Here is a 14,922-nt window from a genome sequence, read left to right as displayed (position 1 = left end):
TGTGAAATAATAAGAACTATATAATTTCGTCTCTGCTCCTGGTTCCTGACACAGGGCTCCTAATACCTTTGTAAACAGGACTGCTAGAATAACCTTTTATTCTCATATTTAGTCACAGTACCTGGCACAGAGCTCCCCAGATTCTTGTAATTTCCTAAGTGATAAGAGCACTTGGAATATCTGCTGTTCTAATACCTGGTCTTTGAGCCTGGTTGTTCCTGACACACAGGAGTGAGCCTGTCAGCCGTGGGATCTGATACTCTCCCCGAGTGGTGTCAGAACTGAGTTAGACTGTGGGACAGCCAGCTGATGTCACAGAACTGCTTGGTGTGGGAAAGACCCACACATCGGGATAGGAAGCAGGACCACCGCAGGCTTGTCCCCACAGACACTGGCCACAGCTAGACAGGGCAGAGCCCAAACCGGGGCCCGACGTGGGAAGCTCGCCTAGGAAGACCCGTCCCAGTGGTCTCTGCCCATGGCCTGCTCACCACAGGGAACACTGCTCCTCACCAGTACACCACCTGTTGTCACAAAGTACAAATGCTTCTCGAAAAAAAGGGATCACATTGGTTTCAGCAATAGTATCTACATTCTGTTCTTCTTATAAAAAGACATTAGAAACATCAACATGTTAAATTTGATGTGATTCCACGAGACAATTTTATCATTTGGCTTATTGGGCTTCCCAGGTGGCTCAGTGGTAAAGAATCCATCTGCCACTGCAAGGAGACATCTGAGATGTGGGTTCGCTCCCGGGGTTGGGAAGATCCCCTGGAGGAGGAAATGGCAGCCCTCTCCAGTATTCCTGCCTGAAGAACCCCGTGAATGGAGGACCTGGTGGGCTCCACAGTCGCAAAGAGTCGGACATGCTGAGCGACAGAGCACAAGTTATTTAGATGCAGAGACTATACAAAGTTCAAGCAACTGCTTTTTAAATTCACGTTCTTGACCCATTAATGGCAGGCATGCCCTCAGCCCTGTTATCCGAGACTGTCCTATGCTAGGGCCTCACTGGCGTGGAGGGGGTCCCAGGATCCTGATGAGTGGGTCACAAGGGGAGGCCCTGGAGGTTTCCAGAACTCAATCAGGGGCTCAGCCTGTTCTCCATAAATCAGGTAAGGAGGCACTGGAGGCTTCCAGAACTTGAGCAGGGGCGCAGCCTGACCTCCATCAATCAGGTAGTAGCCCCCGCCGTACATGAAGCCACCCGCTCACAGCCTAGGTGGCCAGGCCTCTCTAGAGTTCCTGTCCACCCCCAGCCCCGTCTCCTTCTCTGAGGTCCTGAGGCCAATCAAGGACCCCTGCAGGTACCATCCCTCCCACAGCTCCTAGCACAGTGCCCACTGACCAGGAACAGAGCTGGTCTGCAGAGGAACAAGGTCAGAAGGAGCCCGTAAGGTGTTTTCCTGGAGGAAACAGCACTTCCTGCCACTTCAGTCCCTGGTCACCTGCATGAGGGATGTGTCAGACACAACCCACCTTCTTCACAACCAGGGAAATCAGAATATTCCACAGTGAAGAAAAGGAGCTAAACAATAAAGATAAGGCCAAAGCACATGCTGGTGGACACGTTTCCTGCAAACCTGGTATTTACCATCACAGCACCAATTTCTGCAGAGCTCATGCAAAGTAATGTGCAAGCCCATGGGCAACCAACCCTGTGTAATACCCCCTGTGCCAATTCTAGAACAGAGTCAAGTTTCAGTTTAAAAAGAGATTCAAGACTTGAGACCTCAGTGCCAGCTAAGGTGTCAAGAGTCCCACATGTGGGAGATGTCACACACAAGACCCAGCTCCACCACCACGGTTCTCTGCAACGGCCAGGCATGGAAACCACTCCTCAGGACAGCAGCCAACGACACGTCACCTAAACCAAACCCATTAAGTCTATTCAGAACAAGAGATGAACTCAACAGAAACAAGAAAAAGGCATTTATTCCATTAAGCTTCCTTTGACATGACCTATACCTTTTAGCAACTACTCTGCTTTCTAATGAGAGCAAGTCAGACCAGAGCTGATCTCCGCGAGTTCACCGGCCTGTTTACGGCTCCTGGCTGCACACACTGAGGGTGACGACTGTGCTCTGAGCAACAGCCCTGCGTCAGAAGGGGAGAATGGCTGGAGAATGGCGCCCCCCTCGGCGGTGCTTGCTAGCAAAAGGGCTGCCTCGGTCTGAAGAGGGGGGAAAGTCCCTGCCTAGGGCAGCAGGGTCCTGGAGGCCCCGGGCTGACTCTGGGAAGATGCAGACGACAACGTGAGCCCAGGACACTGCCTGCAGCAGCTCTTTTTTATGGGCTGACATGTGTTCTCCCCCAGAATTTGTTTGTTCAGGTCCTAACCCCAGTATCTCTAAAGAGACGATTAAGTTAAAATGTGGGCATATTGGTGGGCTCTACCCCCACAGGCCTGCTGTATCTATAAGAGGAGGAGATTCGGATGCAGAGCCAGACAAACACAGAGGTGAAGGCGGTGTGGGGACACAGGGAGAAGGTGGGCATCTGTACACTCTGGAGAGGGGACTTGGGAGATGCCAGTCCCACCGACACTAGGATCTCAGGCTTCCAGCCTCCAGAACCATGAGACAGTATGTTTCCGTGGTTTAAGCTGCCTGGTCCACATCAGCCTGAGCAGACAGACACATCCTTTAATGTTTAATCTGAGCCACGCAGAAGAGCTCCTGGGTGGGGGGCCAGCAGGCTCTGTGGCCCACAGGCAGGGACCCCGGAACCCACTTCATGGAGGACTTGGGACAAGAAACAGGGCCTGGCTTTATAGCTGGAACCAGAACCTTGAATCAGAAGACAAAACCAACTAACCTCTCTGCTTTATTTATCCTTTAGGAGTAAGCAAAAATGGTTAACCAGTGGCTTCAAAGGCCACCATCACTCTGCCCTGGAGCTGCTGGGCGAGCGGAGTGGGGTGCCCTGCATGGCCAGAGTCTACATCCACAGCAGCATTCTGGGCCGCCAGGGCCCAGGGCAGCAGAAGAGGTGGGCAGTGGTGGTATTTCTAGCTCCTCTCTCTGAGGATTTCCTAAGTGCTTCACTGACGGGACAGGGCTTCCCAGCTGTCACAGTAGTTTAGAATCCACTTGCAGTGCAGGAGACGCACGAGAAGTGGGTTTGGTCCCTGGGTCGGGAAGATCCCCGGGAGAAGGAAATGGCAACCCACTCTCGTATTCTTGCCTGGACAATCGCATGGACAGAGGAGCTTGGAGGCCTACAGTCATGGGGTTCCAAAGTGTCAGACAAGACTGAGCGACTGAGCATGCATGCACAGCTAAAGGGACTGCATTCAGGTCAACGAGCAGGGGCTCCTCTGGTGGCTCAGCGGTACAGAACCCGCCCGCCAATGCAGAAGACACAGGTGTCATCCCCGACCCAGGAGGATGCCACATGCCGCAGAGCAACTAAACCGCAGTGTCACAGCTACTGAGCCTGCGCCCAGGAGCCGCAACCACTGAGCCTGAGTGCTCTGGAGCCTGTGCTCTGTGACAGGAGAAGCCACTTTAGTGAGGTGTCCACACAGCACAGCTAGAGAGAAGCTCCCCTCCTCCGAAACTGAAGGGAAGCCTGTACGGCAGTGAGACCCAGCACAGCCAAAACTAACTAAATAAATAAAGTTATAAAAGCCAGTGGGCGTTAAAGCACACTGGAGTAATGAGGCGCCTAATGCTTTTAACAGCCTGAGCTATGTTTCATCTATTGTGAAATTCATCCATTTAAAGTGTACAGCCCAGGTTTTTTGGTATATTCACAGTTTTTCAGTAATCCCCACCAGCTAATTTTAGAATGCTTTCATCAGAAAGAAACCCTATACCCACTGACAGTCACTCCCCATTCCTCCCCCACATTCAACCCTGGCAAACCACAAATCCACTTTTTGCCTCTAAAGATGTTCCTCCTGTGGGCATGTCACACCAGTGGGACCACACAGCACGGCTGACCCCACCCTCTGGCACGAAGTGCTCCGATTCACATCGTGTCTTTCACTCCACTGTCAGTCACTGTTCTGTCCAGAATTTGCTGGAAACCAAGGTTCAGAAACACAGGATAACTTTCCTAAGGGCAAGGGGATGAGCTGGGACTCTGCCTGGGGATGTCTTGGTACAATCTCACGCAAGGTTAGTTCTCCAGCTGCAAACAGCTAAGGTTTCACTGTTGGATTAAGAGTGAAACCCACTGGCCTGCCTGGTGGACTGAATGGGGTTACAGGGCGGCAGCTGAGGCCAGGCCGAAGGCAGGCCACCAGGGACAGACTACGAGAGCCAGCAAATCAGGGAACTGGCTCCGCAGCTGCTCTGGCCCTGAGGCTAAGCCGCAGCTCTCCAGCCCAGGGCAGCCCCAAGCCTGAGCGTCAGGACCGGAGGCAGGCTAAGGCCCCGCTCCCTCCGTTCTGCTGGGCGGAGAGCTCAGGACCTGGAGGAGGACTCAGCACCTGGAGGAGGACTCAGCACCTGTGCCCGGGACCCTCTCCAAGGCCCTGCTCAGCCGGCTCCCACTCCCCAGCACTCTTCCTGCAGACCTCCGCCCGAGTCACAGAGGGAGGCGTTTGCAACACACCGCTGCCAACAGCCAGCCCCAGAGTCCCGGCTGACAGGCCTGTCCACTAGAGGGGCCCGTCTGCACCCTGACATCCTTGGAGCAAATCCCAAATATTGCCCAGTAGAGAGAGCAAGGCACAGCTGCAGGGGCGGTCTAGGCGCTTAGGACCTGAGCGGGCCAGGCTGTGGTGGAAGCCGCGGTCAGGAAGGCCTGTTGGGAAAAGTGAGAAAAAGCATGACAGGGCAACAGGGCTGGACCAGAGCGGGGAGAGGTCCCTGAGCGGGGCCGCCCCCGCCGCGTAACCGGGCGGCGCCAGCGAGGAGGACGCCGACGTGCCTGCTGGAGGCTCTGTCTGGGCAGCGGAGTCGGCCTGGCGGCTGGAGGATACTTCCCGACGAGGCCGCTGGGGCCGGCGCGGGGGCGCTGCTCCGGCTGCAGGACGCCCCCTCCCGGGTCACCGCCGTGCCTGCCCGTGGAGGGCCCCTGGAGATCTCCGGCCGGCCTCTGTTATTTCCCTACCCAGTGTCCCTCTTCTTTTTTGGAGGCTTTCATTCCCGGCTCAGCCCTTCCTTTTCGAGACCCGTTTCTAGAAAGAGTGGTGGAAACACAAGTCCTCCTCTGTCCCGTCATCAGCCCCCACAGCGGGGCCCTCCCTCCTGGGCTCCCGCAGAGTCCGGTGCACGGCCGCCTTCCTCCCGACTCGGGCTCCTGTGCTTCTCCCACCGCGCTGCCCTTGGACGAGCAACCCCGGCCCCTGCTCCCGGCTGTGGGAACCGCTGTCTGAACCCTGACCTCTCTGCCCTCTGACCCTGACCCACGGTGGTCTGCTGTCTCTCCATCTTCAAACACAACCTACAGACAGAGGCTCCTCAAACCCGTAAATCCAGCTCCTACTCCCCGAACTCCTATCATATGCATTTTTTCTATCAGCTGGGTCATTCCACCAGATGAACTCGCCAGCTCCTCACGCAGGGAATCCCAACTCCATCTCTCCTCCACCAATCTCTTCCCTGATCCTCACAGAGGAGAGAAGCCCTCCTGCCGGCCTGCTCTTCCACTGGATCTTCCTCCCCAGGCAGTATTCGAGTTCTCCCCTCAGCCTCCATGCTAACTGGGCTCTCCCTACTCTATTGTATGACAGCATTAACCCAGAAGCAATGACCGTAATAGTGGCCAATGTTTATTAAGCAACCCCCCTTCTGAAAGTTTTTCACATACTAAATTGACAAAGCTTTGCACCCATGACACAAGGGCCTCCTGGATTCTCCCCATTATACAGATGAATAAAGTAGTTCACTGGCACTGTCTTGCTGGAAAGCATGGGCTCCAGAGTCTGCCAGCCTCAGCACAAGCCAGATGTAGTTAATATCCCTGTTTAACAGAGGTATTAAAAAGCAGAGATACTTTGCCAACAAAAGTCCACATAGTCAAAGCTGTGGTTTTTCCAGGAGTCATGTATGGATGTGAGAGTTGGACCATTAAGAAGGGTAAATGCCCAAGAATTGATGTTCTTGAACCATGGTGTTGGAGAAGACTCTTGAGGGTCCCTTGGATGGCAAGGAGATAAAACCAGTCCATCTTAAAGGAAATAAACCCTGAATATCCATTGGAAGGACTGATGCTGAAGTTGAAGCTCCAATACTTTGGCCACCTAATGCAAAGAACTGACTTATTGGAAAAAGACCCTGATGCTGGGAAAGACTAAAGGCAGGAGGAGAAGGGGACGGCAGAGGATGAGATGGTTGGCTGGTATCACTGACTCAATGAGTTTGAGCAAGCTCCTGGAGATGATGAAGGACAGGGAAGCCTGGCGTGCTGCAGTCCATGATGTAGCAGAGAGTCAGACATGACTGAGCAACCGAGCAACAACCAACCAACACAGCCGGAGTTCCTGAGGGCAGAGCCAAGAGCTGCTGACTAGGGGCTGCAGCCCCTCCAGCTCTAGTCCCAGTCTGGGGCAGGAACAAGTGTGCGTGGGGTGGTCTGACCACAGGGCACCTGACGCCCCACACAGCAGGAGGGCACCGGCCACAATATAGCCTGTGAAGGAGGTCAGAGTTGTCACCAAAAGTTACCCATCAGCAAGAATACCCTCAGAACGTTCTCCCTAGAGCTGCCCCCACCTCCTTCACTTCAGGGTCTGCTCTGTTCTGCCCGCGGAGCCCAGAGATTTTGGGGTGGTGCCAAGGATGGTGTGTCGTGTACAAAGTCTGAGGCTGAGGGTGGGCGGTGCACACAGGGGCTGGGAAACCCACAAAAGACCACTTTTAGATGGAGGCATGAGTATCTGCCCCCAAATTTTACAGCTGACATTTTAGGATTTTTCTTAAGGAGTTTTACCCTCCTTTAATTAGCTCCTTTAAGGGGTAAGCTAACACTTCCATGTTCTGGTTGGTCCTCAGGCGAGGGCAGGCAAGCACCGGCAGTTTCAGCAGGTGTGAACAGCGCTTGCCCTTCACAGCGCATGCTTTTCATTCACTGACGCTCCCATCGCCCCAACAAGATGGGGAGCCCACTGCATGCACACAGGCAATGACGCTGGACGTGTCAGCAAAGCAGAAGACTCGAACTCATGCCGAAAGCTCTTGCAGTGGAGCCCCTCCAGGACCAGAGCTCCAGCCCCGCCCACATGTCCGTGGCGGCCACGCTGCGCCTCGGCCTCTAAGCAGCATCCCGAGCAGCCAGCCCTGCAGAGCTGGACGGCTGTGGGCGGCCCCAGCTCCCCGCATCACAGCTGTGAACCCAGGCTCGGGTCCACACAGCTGCCCCTGGCGGGGCGCCCCTGCCAGCGGCAGCTCCACAAGTCTATGGGATGCCCTGTTCTCTCCCACCTCTCTTTTCCCCACACCGCTTGTCCATGGCCTGCACAGCTATTAAAACGATTATGGGAATTTCCAGCCATTCGCAGAAGCACAAGGGTGGCCCTTACTTCCCCCGGACAGCCCCCAGCCCAGTTTCAACTAGGACCACCAGGCAGCTGATCCCATGTGATTCATCTACCTTTCTTGTCTCTCTGTTTTGGAGCAAGGAGCTGGATTATTTATTTAACATGCTCGAGGACTTTTAATTTTGTTCATGTCTCTGTGTTCCCCTGACTACAGTGAAATAAACAAGGCAGAAGGCATTTCTTTGTATTCAGTTCAATGCATTATCCCCAGAGCCTTAGAAAGGGCCTAGCACATAGTGGGTGCTCAGCAGAGACTTGTTCAATGGCTGAGAGTATGAATGAAGGCATGACCTCCCCGGCAGGCTCCTTCTGCCTGGCGTCTGTGCTTCCACTTATGGGGTCACATGCAGTCACCGTGCTTCTCACCCCCCACCTTCCCAGGCTGCTGGATGGAGGGGATCTGACCAGCGTCCACTACCGACAGACTCTTGTCAAGCAGCCCTGTGAGCTCAGGGACAGGGCAACAGTCCTGCAAGGCTGCACTCACACACAGATGCACGCTGTGTCATACTATACACCATGGGCCGTCCAACAACATGGGTTTGAGCTGTGTGGCTCCATATATTCGCAGGGTTTTTTTCAGTAAACACAGTATTACACCATCCAAGTTTGGCTAAATCCACAGACGCAGAAGGGCAGATCCAGAGGGCAGACTATGGGACTTAAAAATCCATGGTTTCGGTACCCTAGCAGGTCCTGGGATCAGTCCACCATGGACACTGGCAGGGGCTGGCACCTCACACGGCAAGCTGCTCAAGGGTCGACTCTACACACTCATATCGTTTGCCAAACAGAAGGGTAAGCCCAGGCAGAGGTCTGATACTCACATGCACCCACGGAACCTAGTCAGGTTGTTGTTGGGCTTCTCACACTCGATTATGCTGGTGAACGTCAAAGGATTGAATTCGGAGACCTAAAATAATAGCAGGTACACATTAGAGAGATCTGGGGTCAGCCTTGTCCATCTAAAAGTCACTTGCTTCTCGGTCTCCCACCCACAGCGGCAGCATTTCATGAAGGACTCTGCCTTGGTAACCTGTACACACGTGCACACACACACACACACACAGTGCTTGGCCTGTGCATTTTTGCTTTTATAGTGAATGACAGCTGTCAGTGAGCCCACAGGACTGTAGCTTTAATGCAAAGTAAGCATATATGGTAAAACAGGGCAGGGATGAGTTGAGCTTCTTTAGTCAGATCAGCACCTTCCAACTTTCTACATGGATTCGGAGAAGCAGATTCCATCTGAAAAATAGGAGCTTAGAATAAAAATATCATTTCCTCAACATGCTCTAAAAATTCTGCACAGATATCTGGGGGCAAACATTTAAATAATCAGTGTGTAAGCCAATAATTTCTTTATCCTTCTGCTTGATGAAAAAGTGACAGTTCACTACAAAGGAAGCCCTTCACTTAGAGTCTGGCACTGAGAGATGATGCGAGGCCTGGCTCGTGTGGAGAGATGTGTGCAGAGAGGGAAAGGGCAAGAAGGGTGGGCGGCAGGGAGCGAACGAGAGACAGGGGACACACCTCGAGTGTAAACTACTGAGGACGATCTACAGATCTTTAAAACCAGCTTACTTTGATCAGACTGGCCATTCTCTTTTACCCATCAAGTGTCAACACGTGGTTTAAAACAAAAAAAAAGATCTGTCTTGGCTCATGCAAGCATAGCATCACAAAAAAAGGGTAACTGGTTAAACATCAGAGGAATGGTAGAAACACTGGTGACCCCCCTCCCAGATAACAGTTACTCCAGCACAACAGCGCCCCCTACTCGGCAGAGAAGATAGCTGTGAAGGTAATGACTCAAAATCCGACTGTTTTCCAGGGTGTCACGGACATTACAAGAACTCACTACATAGTAGTAGCTCGATTCCATAGCTGAAAAGAAAGCCCCGCTTTAAAAGACTCCTCTTGAAGTTTCATTAGCTATGGGCACCTCTCTCCGTGGACTGAAATGCCCTCTGGCTCTGCTCCAGAGTACGGCTGTGCTTGGAGGAGTGTGTTTATTTCAGGCCTTGTGGATCCTCCTGAAGCCAGGAGGTTGCCTTTTCCAGAGCAGACCTCTGCAGATGCAACGCCCAGGACGGCCATGAAGGGGGTGAGTTTCCCAGCACACCAGGGTTATTCTTGGCAGACAGGGAGGGCGGACTTAAAATACTCTGTCTCTGTTTATGATTCTTTCTCTCGAAGAAAAATGTAACGTGCATGGCTCAGAGACTAGAACATTCTGTCTCTGGAGCGTCAGAGCTGCCTTTGTAATGGTCTACCAATAAGCCTATGCCCTGGGGAATGTGTGTGCCCAGGGCATGGGATGCCTGCCTTCGTCTGCTTGTTGGGGAGGATTTTTAGGCCTGGAGGGATCTGTTGAGAGTGTTCTGGGTTGAACTGTGTCTCCTCACTCCCACCCCCAGAATCCACATGTTGAAGTCTTAATCCCCAGTACCTCAGAATGTGACTGCATTTGGACACAAGGTCTTTACAAAGATAAGTAAGGTAAAATGGGCTCATTAGGGTGAGCCCTCATCCCTCTTGTGATCTGCCTGGTATACTGATAAGAAGAGGGAATCTGCCAGCATGTGGACACACACACACATGAACGCATGCACGCACACTGAGGGATGGCTGTGAAAAGAAAGAGGGAGGAGACACCCATCTACAAACCAGGGAAAGGAGCTTCAAACAGAGCAACGCTGTGGACACCTTGACCTTGGACTCTGTGGCCTCCAGCACTGTGAGAAAATAAATTTATTTTTGGGGCCACTCTGAAGCCCTGACAAACTAATATAGAGCCCATCTTTTGGATGAGAAAATTCTACTTACCTTGATTGTTTCCAACTTAACTGGCAATCTCTTAATACCCCCATGTAAGAAACATATTTATTCCTCTCTCCACCCAATCATTTACCCATCTACTTCCTGCCAAACTTGGCAGTGCCCAAGTCGCCCGTCAGGCAAGATCCTGTTGACCCGTCACCAGAGCAAGGACAGAAGGCCCAGTCCACCATTCTATGCCATGCACGCTAACTCCAATTGTTTAATATGGGGAAGGTGAAAAGGTTCTGGAGATAGATGGTGGGGGTCACTGCACAAGACTCTGAATGTGCTTAATATCACAGAACTGCACATTCAAAAATGGCTGAAATGGGGGAATTCGCTGGAGGTCCAGTTAGGACTCTGCACTTTCACCGCGGGGGCATGTCAGGGTACTAAGATCCCACAAGCCCATGGCATGGCCAAAAAATTAAAAGTTCAATGTAACAAAGAGGCTCTACCTTAAAAATAGAAAAGACGAAAATGGTAAATTTTGTATTATGCATGTTTTACCACGATAAAAAGTTTAAAGAAAGCAAATATAAACAAACAGTGAGAACCGACTGTGAAGAAAGAGCTGAATCGTCAAGGAGCACCGAGCTCAGAAACCCGGGAGCCTCGGCACGAACGAGGAGCGCCTCACGCTCCGGTCCCCGAGGGCAGCTCTGCACACACAGCACTGCATCGCCGTCGTCTCACCAGGCACAGCTGCCGTGCCTGACGGCTCACGAAATGCCGAGCACTGTGCTAAATGCTGTTCACCACCCCTCACAGCACCACAGGGAGGTCCGTTTCAAACCAGTTTTAATGTGGGGTGATGAAGGACCATGCCCACGGTCCCGTGGGTGGGGGGGTACTGTGGGAGGCTCCTCAGGGTCTCAGACATCCAGCTCAGCAGCCTCGCCAAGACTGCCTTGCACTAATAAGGAAAGATGCTGTAGATATGCATATGTATAAAGATGATATATATATGTATAAGCCAGAAAGTGTACAATTGGTTCGACAGAAATTGCCAAACATGCCTTAAAGTTTTAATGTTTTCAAAAACATGTGTCAATTAAATGTGCCCCCTTCCCATCTTCAGCAATGCCCTTGGATGCAGAGTTAGCACCATTCACTCAAAACGGGAGCAAAAAAAATCAGGAGCCCTAGGATCTACTCCTGGTTCTTCTGATTAAGAACTGCGGGCCTCCTGGCATTTAGACTCGGCTCTCAAGGTCTCTGGAGACCTGTGGAATCACAGGTCCACGACTGCAGAGGTGATTCTACTCCCCGCCCTCTGCAGCGGCCTCGGCGCTGGGGGCACTGCAGGAGCAGCATGGTCAGCACGGGGGTGGTCACGGCAGCAGCCCGCGGCCGCCCGCTCCCCGTGGCTGGGGCCCGGCACACCCACGCCTCTGCCAAGTGTGCTGCCGTTGCTCACTGCAGTCTCCACATCCCAGCAAGCACCTTATGCTCATGGTTTCTACCGCAAACATTTTCCAAGCTTCTTTGGACCAAGTGATTTGACCTCATTAGGTGGAAAGGTAGGCAGGGCAGTGATGCGGGGAGAGCCCTGGACCCTGCCCTTGAGCTTGCATTCCCTAGAAACCGGGGCAGCGAAGAGCCTGGTCAGCCAGCTCACCCGGGGGACGCACCTCCCCCTCCCCGCAGACACTCCCGAGTCCCCGACGCCTGACACCCTCCTAGGCCGACCAGCTACCCCCGGGCGCATTCTGGGTCAACCTCACAGGGGAGCCAGGGTCTGACTCAGCAGTCCCAGAGCAGTCACTGAATGAAGGCCTGCTTCATCAAGAAGATTCTCTTATCCACACTGAGGTCCCTGTTTCCATTAAATGAATTACTAGTAAGTATTCCATACAAGCAAACGTGGACATTTCCTACCTTAAAACAGAAGCAGTGATGTCTGCAAAAGGGCATTTACAGTCCATTGAAGCAGACACATAATATTTTATCATAAAAGAAGTTCTTTAAACAGTTTACATTGCTTTGCTGTTGGGATAAGCACGTGTCCAAGCAGGAGCCCCTCCTGGCTCTCGCCATGGAATTCTGGAGGGAGGATGTGTGCCTTGCTTTCTGGGCAATGTGGTCCCAAAGGAGGCAAATGAGAGGGCACACAGAGCCCGGAGCCCAGACGCGGGCACACAGGGGAGAGGGCACATGGAGCCCAGATGCGGGCACACAGGGGAGAGGGCACATGGACCCCGGACACGGGCACACAGGGGAGAGGGCACATGCAGCCTGGAGCCCAGACGCGGGCACACAGGGGAGAGGGCACAGGGAACCCGGAGCCCAGATGCGGGCACACAGGGGAGAGGGCACATGGAGCCCAGACGCGGGCACACAGGGGAGAGGGCACACGGAGCCCGGACGCGGGCACACAGGGGAGAGGGCACAGGGAGCCCGGACGCGGGCATACATACAAGGCTCCCTCTGTTCTCTGCCTCTGGGACTCTGTCCTAAGATGCCCTTTATGCCGTGTCCTGTCACGATGCTCCTTCACCCAAGGGGGTCCCCTCCACTCCAGCTCCAACATCACTGCCCCATGGTGGCTTCAAAGGCTGGTCCCTCTATATGGCTGCTGCCTTGCAGGTGAGGTCTGCACCTCCACGCAGCAGCCATGTTCTGCCCAGGGTACCCTCCTGGCTGCCCCCACATCTCCCAGCAGCCATTCCTACACCCGGGGGCCCGGGGCAGGCCCACACCATTCCACATGGCTTTCCGTGCCCTCCACCAAACTCCACCTGGCTACCCACCCCTGTGCTCCAGGAACTGACGTCCCCTGGCTGAGGCTGGGCAGGCCAGTGCTGCTGCCCTGAGCTTGTGTGCCCCCCCAACACTAGCTCCTCCCCAAGACCTTGGATTCTCTGAGGACAGCAGTTCTGTTTCCTCCAGACCAGCACAGGGCCTGGGGAACACATGGCCCAGGGGTGAAAGATGCTGCTTCTTCTTCAAGGATCTCCCATATCACAAACTCTCTGCTGAGTCCTTGGGGCCTGGACCCCTTGCCTACCAGACATCCTGGACCCCTTGCCTACCAGACATCCCGCACCTGGTGTTGAGGCAGATGGGGCTAGCAGGAGGCCTGGGAACATCTCTTTGTGTTCTGGAAAGCTGTCCCTCTTCTACAAGTACGAATATAGATGTGTAGAAGTGAAATACTTCTACAAGTATTTCAGTTAGAAGCACTATCAGAAGACTTCTTCATAGCCTATAATCTGGCTGCTTCCTTATTGACAATGGGTGAACAATACCTGCATTAATTCAGGCAAAGCATTTAACCCAAATGAATGAATGATTATGCCAGCTCTTGCTTTCCATTTTCAGTCCAGTCAGAGCTTCGGGCATTCAAGAGAGGGCAGACAGCCCAATACTGAACGAGGGGATGAATGAATGAATTTACTTATTTACTGCAAAGACTGGATTGCCAAATCAATAGCTTCAATCAGCCTGAAATGAGGAAGAAATTGTCTACCACAGTGCCCTCTGGCACACAGCAGGATCACCCTGATGGATCAGTTTTTATTAAATAACTAAAACGCTGAATGAAACCAAAGGCACTCTGGTCCTGGGGGCCAGAGAAGTCGAATGTATGATTCTAACCAAAGAAGCTTCTGTCCAATTTGTTTCGCATATTCAGTGTAACGCTGCGGGTTTATGTCCAGTAAAAACAGAAACAACAGAAACGATCACACAACACGTTCAAGTAGCTAATCTGTGATTGCAGCAGTGTGACCGTATCACTGAACACGTCCCAGACACATAAGTGCACAGGGAGGCTGGAACAGCAGCCCGTGAGCGACCCTGGATGGTGGGCGGTCCCGCACGCAGCAGCTTTTCTGAGGCCACCCCAGCTCCTGACCCCCAGCGTCTCCAGGGAAACAGATGACAGCACACAGGTGGGGGGGGGGTGGCGCTCAGCCGGCCTCTCAGGAAGCTCCCTGAGCTCAGTGTCTTTGCCAGCTGATAAAGACCTAATCCAGGCCTGTCTGGGCCACTGCCCTCTTTTTCTAATTGCAAATTTTCCTGCCACAAGTACCTGCCCTGAGATCAAAGGGACCTCCCTTTGTCTTTTATGACAAAGACATGAAGGCTTTCATTTGTTAAATCTGACTTAGAAGTGCAAGAGTCAGCCCCCCACCCTTCCCCCCTTTCATCCTTCGTCCCCTGGGCTCCTTGCTGGTTCACAGTCAAAAAGCCTCAAAGCTTTAGGCCAAGTGCAGAGGCTCAGAGTGCTGGGTTTGAGTCCGAATTCTCAAAATCAAAAGCGTTTCTTTCCCTCTCACCAACAGTCACTGTAGGCTGTCACTGCCAGCACAGCTCCATTTTCTTCTTTTATCAAACGTGTTAAGAGCATCTAAGGGCTGGCTATGCCTTCAGACAGTTAAGCTATAGAGTTGCTTTTATAGAAAACCAACTTCAAAACCTAAATGAGGGTTGTTCTTTAAAACAGTCCTCTTAAAAGAAACTGTATGTAATTCAACATGGTGCTACCACATAAAACACATCTGAATCGGCGCTGCCGAGGTGATCTGCTCTGCTGGTTGACAGGTAGTCTCATTTTCCAATGTGGACTGAACAGAATGCACAACCTAGAAGTTGAGTTG

At 52.7% G+C, this 14,922-nt stretch overlaps 1 protein-coding gene across 4 annotated transcripts in view; it reads right to left on the bottom strand.

Moving 5' to 3' along the window:
• Window positions 1-14,922, bottom strand: part of ATP10A (ATPase phospholipid transporting 10A (putative)) — a 192,894-nt gene that overhangs the window by 55,986 nt on the left and 121,986 nt on the right. For all 4 annotated transcript variants that reach the window (XM_055417670.2, XM_055417669.2, XM_088829724.1 and 1 more), the window contains exon 3: window positions 8,323-8,408. In XM_055417670.2, the coding sequence (XP_055273645.1) occupies window positions 8,323-8,408 (86 nt within the window). The remainder of the gene's footprint in view (window positions 1-8,322; window positions 8,409-14,922) is intronic.

Source organism: Moschus berezovskii, chromosome 21 (assembly GCF_049115385.1).
Source record: "Moschus berezovskii isolate FMDL1 chromosome 21, NW_MosBer_1.0, whole genome shotgun sequence".
Taxonomy (NCBI): domain Eukaryota; kingdom Metazoa; phylum Chordata; class Mammalia; order Artiodactyla; family Moschidae; genus Moschus; species Moschus berezovskii.
Note: the sequence above shows the minus strand (reverse complement) of the source record. Positions and strands in the feature narration are given on the sequence as shown.